The following is a 27,902-nucleotide window of genomic DNA, read 5'->3' on the forward strand; positions in this document are numbered from 1 at the left end:
AGCATCTACAGCTCCTTCTTACACAATAATGTAAACAAGATGTGCTCAGTTTTGCAGAGGCTAACCCACACAGTAGATGGATCGAATGCCAGACATCATTTCCTATTTGCACATTCCAAACATGGCATTTGAATTCAAAATGTACATACCATTCTTCCACAACACACCTGGACCACATCAGACTCCTTTAGCAGATTTTTTCTTAGATCCCCCTGCTGCCTTCAGGCTGTAGTGACTTGCACTCCTCAGGACCTAAATGTTTGCTTTTATACTCAGGTCATTGCTAGATTTCCCCTCTCCCTCCATAAAACGATTTATTTTCTTATTTCCACTACCCCTCTTCGAGTACCAGGTTCCATGCATGCTCGTTGAATTCATTCCAATGAAAAGCCATTGATCTAAATCATTATCTCCATGACTTCATCCAGAGATGCTATTTGACCCAAGATGTTTTTTCTCCCACAATTTTCGTTTTATTTCACATTTCCAACAATTTCCATTTAGTTGAATTGTAGTATGTCAATATCTCGTATAGTGTATTAGTTTTAAATGCACTACTTGAAAACATATGTAGAAGTCCCTTAATGCAAAAAAAGTAAATCTTTAAAATTCATGCCAATTGTAACATAGAATATTGCTTTTAAAAGAATAAAACTTACCTATTGCCAAAAATATTTCATTCACATTCATTGAAGTCTTTGCAGATGTCTCCATGAATAATAAGCTGTTGTCATCTGCATAGGACTGTGCTTCCTACAAGGCAAAATAGAAAGCAGTTTTCATGATTCTTGTTTGGACAACTATTTTGTAATTTTCCTTCACTAAATATTTCAGTTGTATGGTCTCCAGGAATTGTTTGAGAATGTTATTCTTGTAAATAAAAGATATTATAGTTGCACAAAGTTAAAAGGAGAATTAATATATTACTATGTCTTACAAGCAGAGCTGCCAAGTTTTGTCAGAGCATTTCAGTATTCGTACCTGAAAACCAGTATTTTACTGAGAAAATCAGTATTTTTACACGGAGCATTTTTTCTGAAAAAAAGGTTTTTATGTGCGGTCATACCCATGTACGATTACTAGAATGCATAACTTTGCTACCAATTCACGTCTTCTACGCACCTTACTTGACAGCGCATTCTTTGCCATCTCTTTGTATACTTCTTTATCACATTTCTGTACAAAATACGGAAAATCCGTACTACTTGGCAGCTTTGTATAAGCCATATTTCAATCTATAAAATCTCTCGCCAGGCAGTCTAATTTGAATCTTCACTATGAGACAGCAATTCATTTTGAAATATCTATATCTATATCTCCAATACTATGAAGATGGCTAGCAATGGCAGGGCCCTGGGAAGTGATGCAGAGTGTGGCTTTAAGTGTACAGGCATATAGTTCCCTGAAAGTGGCATCACAAGTAGACAGGGTAGGAAAGAGGAAATGTGATTCTTTGGGCTTCATCAAAGTATTGAGTATCGAGGTTGGGATATTATGTTAGAGTTATACAAGATGTTGGTGAAGCTACATTAGGGGTAGTGCGTTCAGCGTTAGTCATCCTGCTATAGAAAATATATCATTAAGCTAGAAAAAGTGCAGAGAAGATTTATGAGTCTGTTGCCAGGACGCATGGGCCTAAGCTAGAGGGAGATTGGACAGGCAAGGACTTTGCTTGCAGTATAAGATGCTAAAGGGTGATTTTGAACTGATAGTGGAAGTAGTTGAGACAGGTACAGTAACAACATTTAAAAGACATTTGGACAGGTATATGGATAGGAAAGGACAAAACAGATATGGGTTGAATGTAGTCAAATGGGACTAGCTTGGATGGGGATCTTGTTCGACATGGACAAATTGGGCCAAAGGGCCTATTTCTCCACTGTATGACTATGATATTTGAATGAAGATTCCTCAGGTGCATTCTTGGTTACTACTTGATTAACTAGCTATATGTACAAGTTTGAATACAACACCAGAGCTCATACAATATAAAACACTGTCAAGATATGTGGATTCACAAAAAAAACAAATTCAACTCAGCATTTACTGCTCTGTATCCTCCCAATATTTGTCTGTGGCACCATGGAGAAACACCAACTCCTAATGATCTATATAGGCATTAATGCACAGGTCTTGTCAAGCTCATTCCAATACCAGTGCAATACTGGACAACACATAGACACCAAATTTAACAAGGCTAACATCCATAATTTAACATTAGCACAAGTTGTGATTTGGTCTGACAAGACGAAATTCACAGACAACTGGTCAATGGTGATATGGGTTGTTGAGGATTAACTCAAAGATGGTTGAAAGTAAAGTCCAAATGACTCTGCCCTCTTGGGAAGACTCTAGGCCTTAATATGATACGATACGATAGAACTTTATTTACCCCAGGAGGGAAATCTGCCAACAGTCATAAAACACAAAATACGTGAAACATGAAATTAAAGTGACGAGTGGAAAGGATTGGCGGTGTGCAAAGATTGGGGAGGGGGGGGGGGGGGGGAAGGGGGAAATCTCAGTCTTCCCCACGACAGAAGGGGGAGTACTGTTTGATAGCCACAGGTAAGAAGGATCTTCTGTGGCGTTCTGTCCTGCATCTTGATGGAACCAGTCTATTGCTGAAGTTGACCAGGTTGACCAGTGTGTCATGGAGGGGGTGAGCTGTATTGTCCACGATGCTCCGCAGTTTGAGGAGCATCCTCCCCGCCAAGACCACCTCCCATGCATCTAACTCCGCCCCCAGGACGGAGCCAGCCTTCCTGATGAGTTTGTTAACCTTATTGGTGTCCGATGCCATCACCATGCTGCCACAGCAAACTACAGCAAAGAAGATGTCACTGGCTACCACCGATTGGTAGAACATCTGTAGCATCTTAATGGAGACTTTGAAGGAGCAGAGCCTTCTCAAAAAGTACAACAAGCCCTGTCTCTTCTTGTACAGGGCCTCAACATTCCTAGACCAGACCAGTCCATTAATGATCATCTATCCACCACAGGGTCAGAAGGGATTGTTCATTGGCAGTTGCACAGAACTGTTAATTCCATTCCCAGTTCCTTAATAATGAAACAGTTCATTTTGACATGCAGAAAAAAACATACAGCTGTATGCTGATTAATGATTCATAACTATTTGTAAAAGCTTGAATTGTTACAACACCAAAGGAGACAATTTGGCTCTTCACGTCCACACCTGCTCTCTCTACTGGAGCAACCGTGCCAACTACACTCCTTCAACTGAAACAGTGCTAATTTTTCAAGAATACGTTCATCCAATTCCTTCCTGAAGACCACAATGGAATATATCTGCAGGCAACTCATTCTAGCTTCCAACCATTCCAACAAAGTTTTCTTTGTCAATCGTAATTGTCTTATTTTTTATCTTACATCAGAGTTCTAGTCCTAGACCCTTCTATCAAATAGGACTAACCTCTAAACCCCATTGTTCCATAGATTTCTAAATTTCCCTCATCAATCTCTTTTCCAAATAATCGGATGCTTCTCGTTAAACACAGACTTTTTAAGCATTATTTTTTATTCATAAACCCAAGCTGATTTTGTCCACTCCCATTAAAGCTCACCAAGAGATCTGCAAGATAAGCTAAAAAGTCATGGAATACTCTACTTCCTTGGATGTTTCAGGCACATTTACAATGACCTCCAAATTGTAATTAAAGCAGAAATTCAGAAATGTGCCAGCATTTCACAAAACCAGATTCTCTACCACCTAAAATGTCAGGGATGTGTGAAGAAGATGTGTGAGAACACCGATAGATCCAACTCAGGTCGGCAATGTTTCTAGGTATCAGTATTGGTTTATTATTGTCATGCATACAGAGATAGCGAAAATCTTTGTTTTACACACTAACCTATCAAATCATACAAGTGTATAATCAAATCCTACGGAAGTACAACGTTGTGCAAAGAGAGAAAAAAGTGCAGATTAGTGTTACAGCTACAAAGAATGCAGGTTAAAAAAGCCCTCCACAAGGTAGATTGGGAGATCAGCACCACACGTTTAGCCTATTCAATAACCCAATAACAGAAGCTCTTCCAGGATATGATGGTACACACTTTCAAGCTTGTGTACCTTCTGCCCAACTGGGATTTAAGTTGTAATCGAATATGTTACATGCGTTCCCAAGTCAGCATGAAGTGTAGATGGAGTTGATGGGGGAAGGTTGGTTTACAATTGAAACCAACACCAACAGAACAGTTAGGCACAAAAAGCTGGAGTAACTCAGTGGGTCAGACAGTATCTCTGGAGAAAAGGAATAGGTGATCTTTTGGGTCAACACCTTCCTTCATGGGAAAAGAGAAACGAGACATATAGAATGTGATGCAGAGAGATATAGAACAAATGAATGAAAGATATGCAGAAAAAGTTACGATGATAAAGGAAACAGGCCATTGTTAGCCGAGGCTTAGGTGAAAATTAGTATAGACAATGAGACTCAACAAGACAAATTTGAAGCTGATACGATTTGGGTGGGGGAGGGATGGAGAGAGGGGCGATGCAAGGGTTACTTGAAGTTACCACTGGATTACACTACCCAATCGAAATACAAGATGCTGTTCCTCCAATTTGCGTTTGGCCTCACTCTGACAATGGAGGCAAAGGACAGAAAGGTCAGTGTGGGAATGGGAATACCATTGAATATTGAATTGTGGTATGAATATTGATTTCTCTAACCAGCTTTCAAAGGTTTTTCAATACAAATAAAAATGCATTGTAATGTTTTTTTTATCTTTTACATACCTGAAACTCAACAGTTCGCTTGTTAGCAAGATCAGCTTTATTCCCTGCCAAAGCTATTACAATGTTCGGACTTGCTTGCCTCTGTAGCTCCTTAACCCAATTCTTGGCGCGTGCAAAAGTGTCCTACAAGGAAATATCAAACATGCAAGAGTTTTTACGTATCCCACACAAAATGTTCATCCACTGAAAATTATTAATTGAATTCCAATTACATATTTGGTAAAATCAAGTGTTATCCCCCAGCCATCTCAGAATATACATGAAATGGCTTAACCTTGCTCGACTGCTCTTCACTGCCAGGCGAGGGGGAGGTGGGGTTAAAGAGAGTTGGAGGGGAGGGAAAGAATGAGGCAGAAGGGAGGAGAGGGAGAGTAGGAGAAGTGGAGGGAAGCGGGAGGAAAGATGAGGACGATGGAAGTAGAGAATTATATTCACTGTTTGAAAAGATCACAAATGCTCTCAGGGAAGGTTGTAAGGAAAAACTACTCCCTTCAAGTGGTAATGAGTAAAAAATGGAAAAATATCCATGCAAAAGAATGAAAGACCACAGGAATTGAGTTTTCAAGTTGTAAAGCAGAAGGAACATTACTTTAGCTGAATATCTTCCCTTCCCTCACAACAGCAGCCATACTTGCCATTTCTTTTACACCTACAAATCACCCAATTTATTTCAAATTCTCCAAACAGATATCCTATTTAGCTTTCAGGTCTGAATTTCAATTGTCCTTGGCTATCACAAAGAAACACTAACTCATTTGACATAACTCCATACCAATTTAATGGGTACTCTAGCTTTTTAAAACAAAAAATTGAAGTATTATAACACACTAGACTAAGTGGTACCCGTTGGGTCCCAGTCACACGGGACGCCTGGTCCACCAACGCAACTCATTCCCCAATGCAATATTCCACCACTCACCAGTACCCCCAACGTAACCCGTTCCTCCAAAGCAATATTCAACCACTCACCCATAGCCCCTAACTGCGCAGGCACGGCTCATTTCCCCTCATCCCCCAACACTCTCCCCCCCACCCCTTCCTCTTCATGTGTGAGAGAGGAGGAGGGTGGAGGCAGGGGGAGGGGGAGGGAGAGCGTGGTGTGCAGGGAGGGGGGTGTGTGGTGGGAGGGTGTGGGGCTAGAGGGGAGATGTGTAGGGGTTGCGTCTCTTGTTGCATTCTTCAGACGGGGGCTGGTGCGGGAGAGGGGAGCATACAGCCCCCGGGGGAGGCGGACGGCTTCAGACGGGGCATGTCGGGGCAGTGCTGCCGTGGCCTACTTCTGTAGGACCCCCCAACACCGGCCCCCGACAGCCCCCTCCTGAAACCGCCCCCCCTCCCCCACTGCAGGACCCCCCCACCTGGAGTCGTCCCGTCCCCAGCTGCAAGATGCTCCCCACCACAGCCCCCGCTTGGGGTCGTCCCGCACCCCCCCCCCCCCCCCAACCCGCCTGAAACTCTCCTTGTGGGGAGGGGGGGTGCGGGAGGGTAGGGTGTGTGTGGGTGGGGGGAGGGTGGGGAAAGGGGGGGGGGGGGGGAGGGAGGGAGGGGGTGTGTGGGGGAGGGAGAGGGGTGTGTGGGGGGGAGGGAGAGGGGTGTGTGGGGGAGGGAGGGGGTGTGTGGGGGGGGGAGGGGGGGGGGGGGGGGGGAGGGGGGGGCGGGAGAAGCGGGGCGGGGTGGTGGCTGTGGGGGGGGTGTTTGTGTGTGGTCGCCGCAGATACAGCTCGCACTTTGCTCTCCCCGCACCTTCTGCTTTTGGCCTCATTCAGCAGCTCCCGGTCTGGCTCCAGCTTGACTCAGCGGCTCCCGGCTCGGCGTGCTGGTCGCCGCTAAAGCAGCCCGCAAGTTGCTCACTCGCACAACACACTCTGCCCATTCCGCTCCATCAGCTTTATTCCCCTCTCTGCCGGTGATTGACAGCGGGTCCAGGAAGGGGGCGGTGTTTACGATTTTTAAACCATCATAACTTTTGTACTATGCCACCGTTGCAACACAGGAGAATGGCAAGTAAGGTGGCAAAAATCTTAGTGCTATCGGGTACCGTTTTTGCACAAATGTAAAAACAACACAAACCGGAAGAGGACAAGATGAGAGTTTTATAAGTATATAGATAGTTCAATCTCCAACCCCACAAAAGCCCATTAAAAGTGTATTTTATTAAGTGTAAAAGGTACAGCTTTTTATGCTGGTCAGTATCAGGAGAGAAATAAATGTTAAATTTTGTTTACATTTGTTTTAACATAAAATCATTGGAACATTATCAAAATAAATAATGTTGCATAATTTCACTTACATCATTTGTAATATCATAAACTACGATGGCGGCCTGTGCTCCTCGGTAATACATTGGGGCCAAGCTGTGATATCTTTCTTGCCCTGCTGTGTCCCATATTTCAAATTTTACAGTTGTGTCATCGAGGCAGACAGTCTGAGTTAAAAAAGCAGCTGAAAGAAAAATAATTATGTATATAGATCATGTGTATGATCATTTCCACAAAACAATGGAAACAAAACATTTGTTTTTCATAAAAGAGTTTTTAATTTACACACTTGGATATGATCTTACATGGAAAAAGGGTGGCATTCTGCAATTGGCCTACAAAAAAAAGTTGCAGTTGACGCATGTTAACCTAGGTTAGAATAGACAATCATTTTGGAGCACATGAATAACAATTCTGACGAAGTTTGCTGCCACAATCTGACTTAAAAAATAGATTTCCAAATGTTAAAATCATAACTGAAGTCAATACTTTCAGAAAAGCATCTCTGACTTCAACTTAGCTGAATGCAAATGGTTTAATTTCTGAGTATCCTTTAATTTTAGGTATAGTAAAAATATTGTTTGGGATGCTTCAAGTTTTAAAGTCAGGACAGTTTTGCTCATTTTTATCCATCTTATAGACCACCTCCATAAATGTGTAAGAAAGAACGGCAGATGCTGGTTTAAATCAAAGGCAGAGACAAAATGCTGGAGTAACTCAGGTTTATAATAAAATATTTATGGAGGTGGACACAAAATGCTGGAGCAACTCAGCGGGTGGGGCAGCATGTCCGGAGAGAAGGAATGGGCGATGCTTACGGGTCAAGACCCTGGGGTCTCGACCAGAAACGTCACCCATCCCTTACCCATTCCTTTTCTCCAGAGATGCTGCCCCACCAGTTGAGTTACACCAGCATTTTGTGTCCACCTCCATAAATATTTTATTACAAACGTTTTCCAACATAAAAGTTTGAAATCTAGAGCTCAGATATACAAATACAACTTTTAAAAAGCAAACACCTTAAAATGCTACACTGACTTTAAAACGCCAGTTATAGATAGCCCATACTTACAGTTAATATCTAATAATAGAACATCCATAGCCCTCTGGGATAGAAAATTACAAAATTATTCTTCAGTTGTGATGGTATTTATATAGATAATAAATAGTAACCAGTGTCCTTGTATCAGAGCTTCACTAAAAAGACAGCAACAGTTTGAAATTAAAACAGAAAATGCTGGATCAGCCAAGTCAGTCAGCATCTGCAGAAAGAAACAATGAACATTTGAGGTCTTCAACTCAGTTTCACATGCCACAGATGTTAATGACCTGCCAATAGTTTCCAGCATTTTCTGTTTTTATTTAGATGCCACCAATTTAGATTCTGACGGACGTTCAGTTATTGAATGAATAACCCACAAAATTCCTCCCACTAAAATAATGACAAATTATATTTCAAAATGTAAATTAACATAGGGTCCAAGAGTGCAAAATATTAATTCACGACAAAAGCAATTTGCTTTCTGCAAGTCAGTCATGCAGCACAGAAACGTTGAACCGATGTTTATGCCAACATTATTGCTCATCTGCACTAATCACGTGCCCACATTAGGATTTTATCCTTCTTCGCTGTGCCTCTTTGAGTGTCCATCTAAATGCCTCAAACACAGTTATTAAATTGAATTCCACAACCTTTGGCAAGATGTTCAAGATATTAACCACTAAAAAAATTCTTAAACCTTTGGTCCTCTTTGAGACCTCATCTCCTTATCTTAAACTGATGCTCTCTTGTTTTAATATTCCTACTGCTGGGAGAATTTTTTGTTGGACTATTTATCCTATTTTGCATCACATAACATTGTATACTATCAGGTCACTCTTCACCCTCCTTCACTTCAGGAAAACCAACCCCTACCTATCCAATCCCTCACCATACTGAAAATCCACTAATCCACAAAATATCCTCAGCCTCTCATAGTTTTATATACTCCTATCAAGTCTCACTTTAACCTCCAACAATCCAGAGAAAATAATCTAAATTGATCTAATTTTCCCAGGAGCTGAAACCCTCTAACACAGGCAGCATCTGGCACCCGTTTCAACCCTTCCACATATTTTTGTAATGGGATGACCAGAACTGCATGTCGTACTTCAAATGTGTCCTAACCAAAGCCACATTGAACACTATTATGTTTTATATATGGGTGTTTCCGTAAATACAGCACTCAGTAGTGAAACTGAAGGCCACCAAACTGCCAGGTTATTTTCCTGTTTGTATGTAATATTCCCATTGTTTCATCTCCTATATTTTAAGTAGTATAGATCATGGTGTATAGCCAAAATAATGAAGCAAAAGTCATAAAGAGGACCTCGGATGAGATAGATGCAGGAGAGGAAAGGGAATGTAAACATGAAGCTAAATCCAAGCTTTGCGAGAAACACTTATCTTTAATCAAGTTGGACAATTATATGGCCCCTGTGTGCTTGGAGTTGGGAATTGTGTAATTTGAAACAACTTACAAGTCTTTGCCGACTTTGTAAGAATGGGGCAAACTTATGTATTTAATGTTTGTAATACATAGGCAATTGTATTTAACTGTGTAATGTGTAATGAAGCCATTTGTGAAATGTATTGTTTTAATTAGGATTGTAAATATTGGATCTTGTTTAGATCTGTAGTTTTAGAGGTGACTTATTTCCAAAAGTGAGAACATGTGTTTTGTTTGTATGTATTGTGTGATTGCTGTATTATATGTGTCTTTTATATTTTGAGGGGTGGTCTCTGAGAATTGAGCCTACTTTTCTGTGGTTTCACTTTGATGAAATGAAATGATTCTAAAACAAAGAAGGTAAAAAAAAACACAAACAAGGGTTGTAAATAGAGGCCAGAAAGGGAGAGTCATGTTGTAAATCACTGAAAGGACTCAGTTGATTGGTTAATGCAAATAAGCTAATGTATGGTAAACCATAATGATTGGTTAATGACTTGCCGCACCCTCTGTACCATGATTGTCTAATACCTATATAATGCCTTGATTTTGTACCAGAGAGGGAGTTCTCTTGACCTGTCCCGGAGCTGTTGGCTCTGTGTTGGAGGGTTCAGAGAATTATCGCAGCGCTGCAATAAAGAGGTAATAAGCTGAAACAAGTGTTTGAGTCAAGTTTTCTTGAGACTAGACTGACGAAAAGAATCCAATGTCATGAGTCTGCAATGTACTTGCAAGAAATGATTTGTTAGCCCTTAATGACAATGCCATGAGTTGTTTGGCCGACTGCCCCGCCTGTGCTTGAAAGTACAATGCTTAATTGGAAATGAAATGAAATGGCAATGCCATGAGTTGTTTGGCCTGCTGCCCTGCTGCCCTGCCTGTGCTTGAAAAGGCAATACTTTATTAGGTTCGACCGCGTTTGGAAGGAATAAATGCTTTATTAGATCCGACAGTGTTTGGAAGAAATAAATGCTTTATTAGGTCCGACTGTGTTTAGTCCAAGGGTCCCGCTAATTTTGTGACTTCCGCTTAGTGGACAGGTCGCGCTGAATGCGTAATTTTTGGTAAGTGCAGAGGTCACACTGATTGCGGAAGTCCCACATTGGAGAGGCCGTGCTCAGCCGTATGAGTAGATTCAAGAAATTTTACTGTCATATATAGTGTGTGTGTGTGTGTATAATGACCCTGGCGGCGTGAACTACGGGCCACGTGGTAGGTTATGTGCTGACATTTTGTCAGGGAGCTTCAAAATCAATAAGTGTACCATATGTCTTATGTTTTATAAATATTTTTTTTTTCTCTTCAAAATTTGAAAGTATTAAATTTTAGTCAAATTTTTTATCACAAATTAGCTTAAAAGGATCATAGGTAGGCCCATTTTTAATCCTGTGTTATTTCATTATGATTTAATAACTTTCAAATTTGGCCACCCATGTCAGAGGTTGGTACCCTTATGGGGCTGTCCCACTGCGGCGACCTAATCCGCGAGTTCTGGCGAGTTTGCCCTCGACTCGTACTCACAGCATGGTCGACACGAGGTCCGAGGAGGTCTTTGTAACTCTCCCTCATGTTCATGAGTAGTCCTCGTGTACTCGAGGCCTCAGCTAGGCCGCGGCGTATTTTTCAACATGTTGAAAAATGCCCGCGATTTAAAAAAAGGTTGCCATGGAAAAAAATCTATACTTTTTTTACTCGTAGGTTTAGTCGAAGTAGGTCGTAGAAGGTCGGCATGTTATTCGTAGGTAATCGAGGGTAGTCGAAGGTAATCGAAGGTCTTCGTAGATAGTCTTCAACATAGTCGAAGGAGGTCTTTCCTAGCCAGTTCCCTTTGATATCAGAGAACAGAAGAGTTCAGCACAGAAACATGTCCCTCAGTACACAATCTCTGTGCCAAACATGACGCCAAGTTAAACTAATCTACTCTGCCTGCATGTGATCCATATCCCTCCATTTCCTGGATATCCATGTTGTTATCCAAAAACCTGAAACACCAGCATCTGTTTCCACCATCACCCCTGGCAACACAGTCCAGGCATCCATCACACTATTAAAAACTTGCCCCACAATTCTTTAAACGTTCCCCCTCTGACATTAAAGCCACTATCATTGATATTTTCATACTGGGAAAAAAAATTCTGACCTTCTACCCCATCTTTGCCTCATATGATGTTTATGTACTTTATCAACCTCTGATGCTCCAGATATCATGTAGAATATAGAACAGTACAGCACAGAAACAGGCCCTTCGGCCCAAAGTGGTGATGCCAAACATGATGTCTAGTTGAACTTATATCATCTGCCTGCACATTAAAGACCACTATCGTCTCCAACACCATTCCAGGCAATGTGTTCAGGGCCCCCATTGATCCATATCCTTCCATTTCCTGCATATCCATATTGCTATCCAAAAACCTGAAACATCATCATCCATTTGCACCACTTCATGTCTCCCCTCAACCACCAATGCCCCAGAGTAAACAATCCAATTTTGTCCAACTTTTCCTTATACCCCCTCTCAAAGCCATCACGTCCTTCCTGCAATGAGGGTGGAGCAGAACAGTACAAAATACTCCAAATATGATCTAACAAAAGCTTTATAAGGCTGCAACGTGACATCAATTGCACTTTTAAATACACTACCAGAACACTCAGCCTTCGGGTGCAGAAAATTTCCAATTTACCAATAACGGTGATATTTACAGTGTGATTATATCTTTGATTACCGGTATCGTTATCCATTTACTTTTATTCAAGATCCACATAGAAAATGCAAGCTCTAGCTGCCATATATATTATTAAGCGTACATCAAGTACTGGGCTTATATTCGCTGGAATTTAGAAGAATGAGGGGAGGTCTCATTGAAACATACAGAATAGTGAAAGATTTGGATAGAGTCAATGTGGAGAGGATGTTTCCACTAGTGGGAGAGTCTAGGACTAGATGTCATAGCCCCAAGATTAAAAGATGTTCTTTTAGGAAGATGAGGAGGAATTTCTTTAGTCAGAGGGTGGTGAGTCTGTGGAATTCTTTGCCCCAGAAGGCCGTGGAGGTAAAATTAGTGGATATAGTTAAGGCAGTTTATGCTGCTTTGCCTCCACTGCAGAATCAAGGTCATCAAGCTGTGGTACACAGATGGTGTTCATGTGTGGACATATTCAGAGACAGAGCACCAAATCATCAGGTTTTTCATGGAAGCGTACGAGAACTAATATTTTGCTTTATATACATATAGGTCCATGATGAGACAATGGAAATTATCTTGGGAGCCACTTATCAATAAAAGGCAGATATCTGATAAAATTCACAGATGTCTCTAGTGCAGCTGCACAGCTTTCAACATCCGAGGGAATGTACATTTCAAGATCAATACTTTACACATAGCAAAACTCTCATGATCTACCAGGCAGCAGCGATCCGTAACTTATGCATTTCTAAAACATGATCTACCCAGAATTGGCACCTCAATGCATTGGTGGAGTCATATCATTAAGCTGTCAGACAGTAACTTACCTACAAAATCCACCCCGATTTTAAATTTCCCTCCCTTCTCTGTTCCTGACCTGGATTTGCACCCATTTCTCCCCTTCCACTTTAATCGCTTCCTCTAGCTTCACAATTTGCCCCACTTATATCTGTATCTGATCTTATACAGTCTTATACAGTGCCCTCCATAATGTTTGGGACAAAGACCAAAATTGTGCTCCATAATTTGAGATTTGGAATAGAAAAAAAAATGACATGCAGTTAAAGTGCACATTGTCAGATTTTAATAAAGGCCATTTCTATATGTTTTGGTTTCACATGTAGAAATTATAGCTGTGTTTATACATAGTCCCCCGATTTCAGGGCACCATCATGTTTGGGACACATGGCTTCACAAGGGTTTGTAATTGCTCAGGTGTGTTTAAACGTCTCCTTAATGCAGGTATAAGAGAGCTCTCAGCATCTAGTAGGTATGTTGCAAAACCTACCTGAATCGTCGTTGAGAATCTGCCCCAGCCTGTGTGCGCGATTTTGGCGCTGTTTAGAGGGGGCAGGTTTAAAACGCAATTTTTACTAGGCTGTTGCAATCGAAAATGTTCAGCCTAGTAAATCATTAACAAAAAATCGCTGAAAGACCCCGTCGCAAAAGGTAATAGTTTTTATGGCCTTGTATAATAGTTATAGTAGTTTAAAAATCACTCTCTAAACCCGCGACCTCTCGCAGCCCCAGGGTTTTATAAAGCAAACAATTAAAGGTATGTACCTTATTTTTACATTAAAAAGGGCTTCTTTAGAACCCTTTATACAAAGTCACTATTGCGAGTAGCTAATTTTGGGCTCTTTATATCCCACAGTATTTTTCTGGGCATTTGTGGGCACAAATCTACCGCAATGTGAACGTTCGAAACCAGCGCGTTCACAGGAACCCACTAGAAAGCTGATTTAAAATGGACTTTAATTTACAGCAATTGAACACTAAATTCCTTCCATTTGGCCTATAAATTAATGTAAATGAGATTTCAAAATCATGTTTTATTGAGAATTATTTATGAATATTATTTGGACACTTGGGCTATTTAAAAATGTTCATCATTTATTAAGAAATGGATAGATGTTTAGATCTAGTAATTGAAGTTTGAAATTAGCTACACTTGGGTAACTAACTAATTATATGTTTTAATTTCAGGTCATCCAAGTAAGATTATTTTATATTTGTTTCAGAATGGTGCAATCTACGATAACTGAAAATTTCATTCAGTTCTCTTAATTTTTAAGAAGGTTATGGCCTTTTGACAGCACACGATCACAGCTTTTTTGTTATGTCCATAGAAAATCAATAGGGAACAAGATGCTAATTTCCGAGTATGAAAATGGCCATAACTTTTTAAATACTTGAGATATGAAAGTGAATTAGGTGTCAAACTAAACTTCTTTTTATGCTTTATCTGATGGGATAAATTACAGACTTGATTTTTTAAATCTCAAAATTTTGTAACATTGCTACATCTAGTCCTTTCTCCAGTCTTTCCATCACCCTGGAAAGTGTTATTGCTGTTTATCAACATGAGGACCAAAGTTGTGCCAATGAAAATCAAAGAAGCCATTATGAGACTGAGAAACAAGAAAAAAAACTGTTAGAGACATCAGCCAAACCTTAGGCTTACCAAAATCAACTGCTTGGAACATCATTAAGAAGAAAGAGAGCACTGGTGACCTTACTAATCGCAAAGGAACTGACAGGCCAAGGAAGACCTCCACAGCTGATGACAAAAATAATTTTCTCTATAATAAAGAAAATCCCTAAACACCAGGTGAAGATAAAACTGAAGGACACTAGCCCCCAAAACAAGCATAAGCAAAAGATGGTTGCAATACGGGCCTGGCAGAGCACTACCTGAGAAGACACTGCAACTGGTGATGTCCACGAATCGCAGACTTCAAGCAGTCATTGCATGCAAAGGATATGCAACAAAATACTAAACATGACTATTTTCATTTACATAACATTGCTGTGTCCCAAACATTATGGTGCCCTGAAATGCAGGGACTATGTATAAACACTGCTGTAATTTCTACATTGTGAAACCAAATATTCAATATTCAGGAGGGATAGACAGAAAGGGAAAGGAGGTGGAGTAGCGTTGCTGGTTAAAGAGCAGATTAACGCAATAGAAAGGAAGGACATTAGCTTTGAGGATGTGGAATCGATATGGGTAGAGCTGCGAAACACTAAGGGGCAGAAAACGCTAGTGGGAGTTGTGTACAGGCCACCTAACAGTAGTAGTGGAGTTGGGGATGGCATCAAGCAGGAAATTAGAAAAGCGTGCAACAAAGGTAAAACAGTTATAATGGATGACTTCAATCTACATATAGATTGGGTGAATCAAATTGGCAAGGGTGCTGAGGAAGAGGATTTCTTGGAATGTATGCGGGATAGTTTTCTAAACCAACATGTAGAGGAACCAATGAGAGAGCAGGCTATTCTAGACTGGGTATTGAGTAATGAGGAAGGGTTAGTTAGCAGTCTTGTTGTACGCGGCCCCTTGGGCAAGAGTGATCATAATATGGTTGAGTTCTTCATTAGGATGAAGAGTGACATTGTTAATTCAGAAACAAGGGTCCTGAACTTAAAGAAAGGTAACTTTGAGGGTATGAGACGTGAATTGGCCAAGATAGACTGGCGATTGATTCTTAATGGGTTGACAGTGGATATGCAATGGAAGGCATTTAAAGACTGCATGGATGAACTACAACAATTGTTCATCCCAGTTTGGCAAAAAAATAAATCAGGGAAGGTAGTGCATCTGTGGATAACAAGGGAAATCAGGGATAGTATCAAAACAAAAGATGAAGCGTACAAATTAGCCAGAAAAAGCAGCCTACCAGAGGACTGGGAGAAATTCAGAGACCAGCAGAGGAGGACAAAGGGCTTAATTAGGAAAGGGAAAATAGATTATGAAAGAAAACTGGCAGGGAACATAAAAAACTGACTGCAAAAGCTTTTATAGATATGTGAAGAGAAAAAGATTAGTTAAAACAAATGTAGGTCCCTTGCAGTCAGAAACGGGTGAATTGATCATGGGGAACAAGGACATGGCAGGCCAATTGAATAACTACTTAGGTTCTGTCTTCAATAAGGAAGACATAAATAATCTGCCGGAAATAGCAGGGGTCCGGGGGTCAAATGAGATGGAGGAACTGAGTGAAATCCAGGTTAGCCGGGAAGTGGTGTTAGGTAAATTGAATGGATTAAAGGCCGATAAATCCCCAGGGCCAGATAGGCTGCATCCCAGAGTACTTAAGGAAGTAGCCCCAGAAATAGTGGATGCATTAGTGATAATTTTTCAAAACTCTTTAGATTCTGGTGTAGTTCCTGAGGATTGGAGGGTAGCTAATGTAACACCACTTTTTAAAAAGGGAGGGAGAGAGATAACGGGGAATTACAGACCAGTTAATCTAACGTCGGTAGTGGGGAAACTGCTAGAATCAGTTATTAAAGATGGGATAGCAGCACATTTGGAAAGTGGTGAAATCATTGGACAAAGTCAGCATGGATTTATGAAGGGTAAATCATGTCTGACGAATCTTATAGAATTTTTCGAGGATGTAACTAGTAGAGTGGATAAGGGAGAACCAGTGGATGTGTTATATCTGAACTTTCAGTAGGCTTTCGACAAGGTCCCACATAAGAGATTAGTATACAAACTTAAAGCACACGGTATTGGGGGTTCAGTATTGATGTGGATAGAGAACTGGCTGGCAGACAGGAAGCAAAGAGTAGGAGTAAACGGGTCCTCTTCACAATGGCAGGCAGTGACTAGTGGGGTACCACAATGCTCAGTTCTGGGACCCCAGCTATTTACGATATATATTATTGATTTGGACGAGGGAATTGAATGCAACATCAAGTTTGCGGATGACACGAAGCTGGGGGGCAGTGTTAGTTGTGAGGAGGATGCTAGGAGGCTGCAAGGTGCCTTGGATAGGCTGGGTGAGTGGGCAAATGCATGGCAGATGCAGTATAATGTGGATAAATGTGAGGTTATCCACTTTGGTGGTAAAAACAGGAAAGTAGATTATTATCTGAATGGTGGCCGATTAGGAAAGGGGGTGATGCAACGAGACCTGGGTGTCATGGTACACCAGTCATTAAAAGTAGGCATGCAGGTCCAGCAGGCAGTGAAGAAGGCGAATGGTATGTTAGCATTCATAGCAAAAGGATTTGAGTATAGTAGCAGGGAGGTTCTACTGCAGTTGTACAGGGTCTTGGTGAGACAACACCTGGAGTATTGCGTACAGTTTTGGTCTCCTAATCTGAGGAAAGACATTCTTGCCATAGAGGGAGTACAGAGAAGGATCACCAGACTGATTCCTGGGATGTCAGGACTTTCATATGAAGAAAGACTGGATAGACTCGGTTTGTACTCGCTAGAATTTAGAAGGTTGAGGGGGGATCTTATAGAAACGTACAAAATTCTTAAGTGGTTGGACAGGCTAGATGCAGGAAGATTGTTCCCGATGTTGGGGAAGTCAAGAACAAGGGGTCATAGTTTAAGGATAAAGGGGAAATCTTTTAGGACCGAGATGAGGAAAACTTTTTTCACACAGAGTGGTGAATCTCTGGAATTCTCTGCCGCAGAAGGTAGTTGAGGCCAGTTCATTGGCTATATTTAAGAGGGAGTTAGATATGGCCCTTGTGGTTAAAGGGATCAGGGGGTATGGAGAGAAGGCAGGAACAGGATACGGAGTTGGATGATCAGCCATGATCATATTGAATGGCGGTGCAGGCTCGAAGGGCCGAATGGCCTACTCCTGCACCTATTTTCTATGTTTCTATGTTTCTAAAATGAAAAAAATGGCCTTTATTAAAATCTGACAATGTGTACTTTAACCACATGTGGTTTTCTCTATTACAAAATCTCAAATTGTGGAGTACAGAGGCAAATAAATAAATTATGGGTCTTTAAATGAAGAAAGAATCCAGAAATCGGAGGCGCAAAGGGGTTTGGGAGGGCTGGTGCACGATTCCAAAAAAGTTAATTTGCAAGTCCAATCGATAGTAAGGAAGGCAAATTTAATGCTAGCATTTATATCTAGAGGACTGGAATACAAAAAACAGAGATGTAATGCTGAGACTATAAGGTGCTGGCCAGGCCGTATTGGTATATTGTGAGCAAATTTGGGCCTCACATCTGATATGCTGGCTCTGGAGAGAGTGCAGAGGAGGTTTACATGAATGATTCCAGGAATAAGTGGGTTAGCACATGATTAGCTTTTGGGTTTCGAAGGTTGGGGGGGGGGGGGGGGGGGGGGGGGGACACCTCATTAAAACCTAAAATAATGATAGGCATAGAGAGAGTGGATGTGGAAAGAATGTTTCCACAGGTAGGAGAGTCTTCTCTTCGCGTTATATATTAATGATTTGGATAAGGGGATTGAAGGCTTTGTGGCCAGGACCAGAGGTCATAGCCTCCAAATTAAAGGGCACTCTTTTAACAAGGTGGGGAGGAACTTCTTTAATCAGAGGATAGATAATCTGTGAAACTCATTGCCACAGTGGACTGTGGAGGCCAAGTCAGTGGATATTTTTAAAACGGAGAAAGACAAGTTCTGGATTAGAACAGGTGGTGTCAAGGGTTCTGGGGAGAAAGCAGGGAAATGGGATTAGGTGGCAGAGATCAGCCATGATTTGATGGCGGAGTGGACTCGATGGGCCGAATGACCTAATTCTACTCCTATAACGTGAGCTTTTCATCACTGGCCTTTATCCAACCATCTGCCAATCAAAAGCCGCTCTCACCCGTATCCACCTGTCACTTGTCAGGCTTTCTCCTGCCCCCATCTCTATTCCAGCTTTCACCACCCCCCATCCCCCCCCCCAACAACACTGATGAAGGGTCCTGACCCAAAACGTCACCCAACCATATTCTCCAGAGATGCTGCCTGACCCGCTGAGTTACTCCAGCACTTAGTGTCTTTTTTCCCCTAAACCCAGCATCTTCAGTTTCTTGTGTTTTTAATCTATTATTTAGTATCTTGATATACTCAGAGATTTAATGGTTAACATCTCATTTTGAGATGCTGACTCGTTCTAGACACACCTGCCAGGAGTTTGAGATAAAAGATTTTGCTGCTCTATATCCAATCTTCACAAATAACTTGATTTTGTTGGGAAATAAATTTGGATAGCCAAGGATATTCTGAACATGTACCACTGTGGTCATCCAGATCAACAACAAATGTGATGCTATTAGACCCCTGAATCAATCACCTCTTCACACCCCCTTCCAGCTTGTGCTGCCACATACTCCAAATTCTCTCATTTGGATATTCCATTACTGTACTTTATTATAGATACATTTCCATGCAATTTATTGACCTTATCAGTATTTAGCAAAGCGTGTATCAATGTCGCACACCACAATCAATACTAGACTTGGGCCCATCATTGTTAAAAAAAAACTGTTTACATCCTAAAATTTAGATTAAATTATCAATTTTGCAGAGGATCACAGAGTTTTAAACCGGATAAGTATAATTGCAATCCCAAGTAATATGATTAGAGTCTTGGCATGGGTGTTCTGATTTGTTGGGGATGGAAAAAAAATGTTTGGAAAAATAATTGCTTAACTATAAACTTGAAATATAATATTCTTAAGGGCAGTAATGAGGACAAAAGAGGCAAGTTCAGTCAGAAGAGAATAATTTAAGAAAAGTGAGAACAGGAAACTACTTTCAACGTCATCTACATCAAAGTCAGCAATGAAAGTTGGATGAACAAGTGTTTAATTGTAACAAAGTCAACTATGCATGGGCTACCAAAATCGGAGGATTAGGAAGATAAAATTATATATATTTATCTAGGTTTAAGGTATAAGTATAGAGAATAGAGGATTAGGTTTCATGGCAATGCGCGTTGATTAACAGTAGATAAGAGAATCCACTTTAGAGACAATAGTGAGAAAACAAGATATGCAGTTCCCGGTGAGGAAGAAGCAAATTATGTGGGATTGAGGGTCTGAAGCCAGAGGTGGAAGAACATGGGAAAATGAAATAGGTAAAGCCACTGTCCCACTTACGTGTCCTTGGCATGCTAATTACGCGACCTAGTGGTCACGTTGAGGCGCGATGGTCCCGCAAAGGTCGCGTGTGACGGTCCTGCAAAGGTCGCGCGCGACTTTATGCGTCCGCACAGCCGTCTGGAGTGTGTGACGTCATTTGAAGATGGACACAAAATGCTGGAGTAACTCAGCGGGACCGGTAGCATCTCTGGAGAGAACGAATGGGTGATGTTTCGGATCGAGACCCTTCTTCAGTCTGAAAGAAGGGTCTTGACCTGAAACTTTATCCATTCCTTCTCTCCAGAGATGCTGCCGATCCCGCTGAGTTACTCCAGCATTTTGTCTTTATCTTCAATCTTCTTGGCCCCGCTCTGGGAGTAGAAGTGGGGGTGGATCCGGGTCCGCCACGACCGTGAGCCCCAGGCCGAGTTCGACGATCGCTTGCCTGCTTCTGCTGCTGTTGGAGGTGAGACGTTGCGTCACGCCAGATTCTTGGGCCTGTCCCACTTTGGCCGGTGGTGCTCAAACATTTTCGTTCACTACAAAATTTCGGAGCGCCGCGTGATACCACGCACAACTCCATACCCTTCCGCGCGTCTCAGTGGGACCGGCCCCACGATGCCCGTGCGCCTCGACGCGATGACGAGGTCGCGTAATTTGCGTGCCAAGGACACGCAAGTGGGACAAGGCTTTAACAGTTTGAGCATCAATAACTCGTTTAGAAGTGTGGTAATGATAACACCGCTTTCATATGCGTTCACAGGAAATGCAATATCTTCCCTTTATCACTTGCAATTCTGGATCCCAAACAGTTCTTCCAAGTAAAGTAGCAAATCCCATCTAGAATAAATTAACTCAGAACTAGCATTTCAAAAGCAAGAAAGATTCCTGCACAGAAGCATCAGTATATTAGCAAGGAAATTTAATTATATGTCACTTCAGCTGCTTAGTGTACATTTGGCTTCCTCCCCACTACATTAAAACTTTCAGTCAATGCTATACATTTTGTTAGCTGAGGAAATTCTCACTTTTTAAAATTCCCAAATGAGAGTAACATGGAAATGTTAATCTGTGAAAGAGGGTAGAAAACAATGTATAATTACACAGTACAATGCAAATACTGATAGGATTTTAGCATAATTGTTAAAACAAAACTTACCACCACCAATTGTACTCTCTTGGTATTCATGGAACTGCCCCTTCACAAAGCGAAGCACTAAACTAGATTTTCCAACAGCAGATTCTCCAAGTAGAACAAGCTTGAACTGGCAGATTTTGTTAGCAGCAGCTGGTCCATTGGGTCTCGCTACGCCTCCCCGATTTGCCATGTCCCAATTAGTCACCAGAACCACTTACTACAAACTAGTATTCAATCTTCGTCCAATTGGTTTCAGGCTAAAAGAGAAAACAAAACTTTTTGTGAATTTATAGCAAACATTCAATTAATGCAACAATATTTCACATACCATTATAGGGATTTTTCTGGATCAAGATTAAAAAAAGTTCCAATCATGCAGCAAAATTACTCATACAAAAAGGTACAAACACTTAATTAATCTGAAAATCCAAACAAACACAAATGTACAGCAGTTTAACCATGATCTGCAAAGAATGAAATTGTAAATAGGCATTGATGAGGACAGCCCATCCCCAGAACACTTAATAATGCAGATAAAATCCAAGCCTGTTGAAAATAGCTGCATGAGGAAAAGCAACACTACTGTACCATTTAATAAAGAAAGGTTATTTCCCCACCATCAAGATTTTTTTTTTAAATTTCTCGAAAGATAACTTAATTTGTTATCAGTGACTGCCCATTTCCTTCTTCCAAATGGTCAACTTATCCAATGGTCAACTAAGATCCACTAATAACTTATTTTGATTACTTAACATAGCACAGGAAGAGGCCCTCCAGCCCCCAATACTCTGAACATGATGCCAAGGCCAACTTTTATTTGCCTGCACATAGTCTACATAGTCTAGATACCTCCATTTCCTTCACATTCATGTGCCTATGCAAAAGTTTGTTAAGATACCACTATCGTATCTGCCTCCACTCAGCTCTCTCCTTGGATCCCATGTGACCTAACTTTCCAGAGCAACCTACCATTTCTCAAATGCCTTGCTGAAATCCATATATACGTCTACAGCTTTGCCCTCACCAAACATTTCAGTGACATCTTAAAAAAAACCTCACCAATTCGTGAGACACGACCTCCCACGTACAAAACAAGCCCTTGCCCATCTAAATGCTTGTATATCATATCACTCAGAATACTCTTGAGTAATTTTCCGACCACAGACGTTAGGCCCACTGGCTTGCAGTCCTCAAACTTTTCCCTCCAGTCATTCTTCAATAGAGGCACAACTTTTGCAATCCTCTAATCTTCGGGCACCTCATCCGCATTTTATGATGACTCGTAATCTAATAAAAATCTCGTGAATAATATTCTGCACTCGGTATCTTCCCCTCTATTGTATTTGAGTTTTACTTGATTGTATTTATGTATGGCATATCTAATCTTTTTGGATAGCATAGAAGACAACTATTTTCCCGTACCTCAGTACATTTAATAATAAATGCAAACCCAAGTGTGCTACATTCAAGATAATGCAAAATTCATCATTAAATAAAGTGCCTTGTTTTTCTAACATGCTCAATGCTTTCTTAGTGCCCCTTTTGTTGTTTTTTCCCCCTGCTTTGTAGCTCCCCAAGTATGATGGATTACAATATTTTTGGTGCAAGCATCTTCATTTGAAAATATTGCTGCCTAGCTAACACTAGCTAAGTACCTCTGTTTTCAACATATGCATTAGTAATGTTTGCTACAATTAGTTTAAACTGCATTTTTGAGTTAACAATTCAGCCTAGTTTCCTTTTGTCAAAAACATATGCTATCATTTTTAATGTTGGCTTTATTTTCTGCCCTTCAAATTAAAGATAGATTTTGTCTTGAGGCAGTGCCTCATGTAGATGCTTTTGAGGCGAGGACATCTGTGCCCACGATGGACTGGGCTGAGTCCACCACTGTCTACGTGCCTGTTGCATTCCTGTGCATTGGAATTGCCGAACCATGCCTTTTTCGTGAATACATCCATGTGCTGGGCCCTGGCCAGGAAAAGATGGCATCACCCAGGAAACAAACACGTGGTCTCCGACTTCCCCTTTCTGAAGTGAACGATTAATTGCTTGATTAGTTTATTGATGTTGCTGCACCAGGTGATAATTCTCTATCATGGCTGCCTAATTACATCAAAACAATAGCAAGGTCTCATTGCTGGATGACAAGGACCCCTACGTTAGTCTCTTATTTACTGATTTATTGCTCTGCCTTCAATGCCATAATCCCATCCAAATCTGGAATTTATTTACCAGTATTTATAATCCCCAGAGCCCTGTCCATGTGCAGGCAGATGAGATTAGTTTATCTCAGCATCATATTTGGCACAGACATTGTGGACCGAAGGGTCTGTTTCTGTGTGGTACTTTTCTAGGTTCCAAATAGAGATTAAAGGATTTTTTAAAAAGAGTGGTTTAGGAGACAAATTCCATAGTTTGGGCCCCCAGTACCCTGTGGGAAAATCTCAAACAAGGAGACATAATTACATGATATGGTGGAGGGGGGAAACATTCAACACTGGGGTGCTTGGGGACAAATTTTCTGAGTGGCAAATGTCTGGAATTCTCTACACCAGAGCCATCCTATCTTTATAGGCTGCAGGACGGCGACAGAGCATTTATTCTGGCGATCCCCGGCAAGGGACCCCAGGCACCGCGATGGAAAGTCCATGCCACCCCCGCGGCTAGAATCTCCGCAGACCGCGGCTTTACGATGTTATAGTCCGCAGGCCAGTGGTCAGAGCACTTCTTCTGGCGATACCCGGCAAGGGATCGCCCCGCTTCGTGATGTTAAAGTCCGGGCTGCGCCTACTGCTGAAGCTCTGGGCTAGTCTCCGAGAAAGGCGCACCAATCCAGTTGTTAGGCCGCAAGGGGGGGTGAAGGTGCGACAAAGAGAAAAGTCGCATCTCTGTCGAGGTAAGCGACTGAAAACGGTTTCCCCCTATTCCTCCCCACCACACCCACACTAAAACATACATTTAGACATACATTAGACATTAAAAAAAAACAAAAAAATTGGAAAGGATGAACACGCTGCTGGCAAGGCTACTGGCTCGCGGAGCCACCCATTTGGTCCATATCCCTCCAAACCTGTCCTATACATGTTGTATCTATCCAACTGTTTAAATGTTGGGATAGTCCCTGCCTCAACTCCCTTCTCAGGCAGCTTGTTCCATACACCCACCAACCTCTGTGTGAAAATGTTATCTCTCAGATTCCTATTAAATCTATTCCCCTTCACCCCAAACCTGTCTTCTGGTCCTCGATTCACCTACTCTGGGCAAGAGACACTCTGCAGTGACCTGATCTATTTCTTATAAGATCATCCCTCATCCTCCTGCACTCTAAGGAATAGTCCTAGCCTACTCAACCTCGCCCTATTGCTCAGACCATCTAGTCCTGGCAACATCCTCGTAAGTTGAAACTTTGAGGATTTATGAAATAGGAGCAAAAAAAAACAACTAAGCAGCAAAAAGGTAGGACTGAGGGAACAGTGTGCTGAAAACAATGTTCCAAGATGACCATAAGGTGAGATTGTATAATTAAGTTAAATGCTAAATGCATTTCGTTGTCTCTGTACTGTACACTGACAATGACAATTAAAATTGAATCTGAATCTGAAGTTGGGAAAGCAGGTATTTATTTGTGCAAGGTACCGAAAATAGAGAGAAGAGTACAGGTACAAGATAATGGCAAATTGAGGATTCAGGTAAGTCAGCATCTGTGAAGGAAATGGTTAGGCGATATTTCGGGTTAAGACCCTCCTCAGGAAAATTGAGGGGCTGATTGATGAGCAGGGGAAAAGTTTGAATGGCTAGCACTGAAGAAACAATGGTTGTTAGAAGAATTAATGCACGTCACAAATTTAGTTTGCAGATGAACACTGGAGAACAGGCGCAGGACAATTCCACTATGAATGAGTTGAATGGCACATTAAGACTGGAAGCTACTCTGGGCCTCAAAGCCAATGAATGAAGATAAATGGATCAAGCCCATTTAAAATCGTGGAACACTGTAACTGCACTAAAAGGTCATGTAATAAAATATCAAAGCCTGAAAAATGAGAAGAACATGCAATATAAGAGTGCACAGTTCATTTTCAAAAGAAGAAATATGGGAAGACATAAAAACATGAGACAAAATGCTGGAGTAACTCAGCGGGGTGGGCAGCATCTCTGGAGAGAAGGAATGGGTGACGTTTCGGGTCGAGACCCTTCTTTAGACCGATTGATGCAAGCATGTTTTCTGTGAAGGACCGAAAATTATCATGATATGGCCATAGCATAGGTCGTTATTGCTATTGGTACAGAAACACTCCCGCCTCCCACATAATTTATCCAATACACAATATGCAGGTTGCAAGGAAATTTCTAAAGGCATTTTATGATGATAGCTGTTAAAACCGACTATACCCAACTGAGAGGTTAAACATTACACTAACTGTCAAGAGATGGTCAAAGGACATAACTGCAGCAAATGTTCTTTTGGTAATATGTTTAAAGGTGTCAAAACACCACATTATCGGACATTCAGATTAGATGTATGTGCTGTGAACAACAATGAAGATGCCCAGTTTGCACACACCAGATTAAAAATGTTTTTATTGATAAACGCTGTTTCCATCATTCCCACTTCAGAATTAACGTTAAAATTTCAACTGAAATATCTCCTGACCAAATTTGTGATGTATATGTCCGACTGTAGAAGTAAAACCTGGATAAATCAATTGTGTACAAATCCTTATCTTTTTTCATAATTTATGTGTAAAAATATATTTAATCTGAGAACCAGAATGCCAGGTCGCGGGGTGTAACAGTGAGGGAGAGAGGGGGCAGATGCGAGTGGGAGACGGGGAGAGACTGGATTGGCGGAGAGACATTCTCGGCAGCTGAGCTGCTGTGTGTACAGACCTGCGTTTCATCTGTAGTCAGGATCGAACCCAGTTCTCCGGCGATGCAAGCACTGTTGAATTGCTACTGGGCCGCCCCCTTCCAAGTGTTCCATCCCATTCCGGGGGCGGCCGGAGATGTCCAGGGTGACCTTGGACTGACGGGACACCGGCCCGGAGCAGTGGTGGCCCCAGGCTTACAGCCAGCGTGAAGAAGAAGCGCTAACTCCAGCTCAACTCTGCTGGTCCCTCTGGGTAACCGACAGCCCTGGACTGACTGGACACCGGCCTGGGGCAGTGACCACCCCAGGCTTACAGCCAGCGCGGACCGTCGGTCCAGGGCTATCGGTTAACCAGGGCTCAAAATTAGTGGTTGCCCGGGTGCCAATGACATTAAAACCGCAGTGTTCGATTGTCACTGCTACCGTTGACACGTTATTACAGAATTCATTTTAACGGCAAATCAATGCTCTTAATATGGAGTATCAGTACTGTAGTTATTTAATGAGCAACATTCACTATACGTACGCATATATGTTACCATGGTCCAGGATTTATTGACACAGGTTCATCATACACTGAATAATCCTACCACCTTTTTGTTTGGAAGTGGAAAGAACTAATAGAAATTGCATTAATTGCAATGTGTAAAAAGAGTTGAGATACTGTCTTATAATTTAGCTGCATGTCATTGTGGGATATATGTCTTGATTGGTGAATGTTTAGTTTGTTACTTTATTTGAAGCAAAAATAATATGTGAATGCTTCATTGAGTATAATTCCGACTGGTAACTACGCACTTCATCCGAGCACATTATCGCACGCGTCATGCAAAACATCTTAAATGACCACCTAAACTGTAATTTGGCAACCTAAAAAGCTGCCAAGGTTGCCTGACTGGCAACAGGGAAAAAAGGTTAAGCGAGAGCCCTGACATTGGTGCAGCTAGTTGGACCTGCTGTCCCATGGCCCCACAGACCTGGGTTTAATGCTATCCTCTGGTGCTATCTGTTTGGAGTTTAGTTCACATCTTCTCCGTGTGACTGGGTGATGTGTAGGTGCTCCGGTTTCTTCTCGCATTCCACAGAGTTGTGGGTAAATGGACTAATCGCAGACTGTTAATAAGCGAGTTTGGTATTCCGTAAAACGCAAGGAATCATGGGAATCATGAGAGAGAGGTCAGCGCTCCTCGGACAACATCGCCCCACTGCCTTGGCCGTTGGGAACTCCTCACCATAGCCAACAGCAAGGTGCAGCTCAAAGATCCTATAGCTATAGTATCTTTAGTGCAGCTGCTTCAAAAGTGCCGGAGCGAATGACGGGTCCCACACAGCAGCAGCAGTGGCCTCGACAGCGGCTCCATCTCCTCCTCCTCCGATAGCGGCCGCTGCTTGCAAACCCGCTAACAGCGATAACCGCTTTCAAACTAAACCCTCCCCTGCACGCCGAGGCCTACTCCTCCCTCCCTCCTCCCGCCCCGGCGTGCGGGAGGATTTTTTTTTTAAAGTGCCGTTAGCGGATTTGCAAGCAGCGCCCCTTATCAGGGTGGGCGGGGTGCGGGAGGAGGTGATGGAGCCGCTGTCACGGCCGCTGCTGCCGCTGTTCGGGGCCCGTCATTCGCTCCGACCCATCGTCACCACGCACCTAGTATCTTTCCCACGCAATACAGCCATCACCGCCGACACAAAACATCGCGTTCCTTTTCTCCAGAGATGCTGCCTGACCTGCGAAGTTACTCCAGTTTTTTGTGTCTATCTTCGGTACAAACCAGTATCTGGTTGCCAAGCCGGGCAAAATGACTCGATGTTTAGGTTGCCCGGAGGCGCTTTGAGTGGTCTG

At 42.0% G+C, this 27,902-nt stretch overlaps 1 protein-coding gene across 4 annotated transcripts in view; it reads right to left on the reverse strand.

Moving 5' to 3' along the window:
• Positions 1–27,902, reverse strand: part of rab5aa (RAB5A, member RAS oncogene family, a) — a 45,869-nt gene that overhangs the window by 11,244 nt on the left and 6,723 nt on the right. For all 4 annotated transcript variants that reach the window (XM_055656458.1, XM_055656450.1, XM_055656443.1 and 1 more), the window contains exons 2-5: positions 21,217–21,449; positions 7,053–7,204; positions 4,763–4,885; positions 660–753 (exon numbers count right to left, since the gene is read on the reverse strand). In XM_055656458.1, coding sequence (XP_055512433.1) covers positions 660–753; positions 4,763–4,885; positions 7,053–7,204; positions 21,217–21,382 — 535 coding nt within the window. In that variant the 5' untranslated portion in view covers positions 21,383–21,449. The remainder of the gene's footprint in view (positions 1–659; positions 754–4,762; positions 4,886–7,052; positions 7,205–21,216; positions 21,450–27,902) is intronic.

Source organism: Leucoraja erinacea, chromosome 2 (genome assembly GCF_028641065.1).
Source record: "Leucoraja erinacea ecotype New England chromosome 2, Leri_hhj_1, whole genome shotgun sequence".
NCBI lineage: Eukaryota > Metazoa > Chordata > Chondrichthyes > Rajiformes > Rajidae > Leucoraja > Leucoraja erinaceus.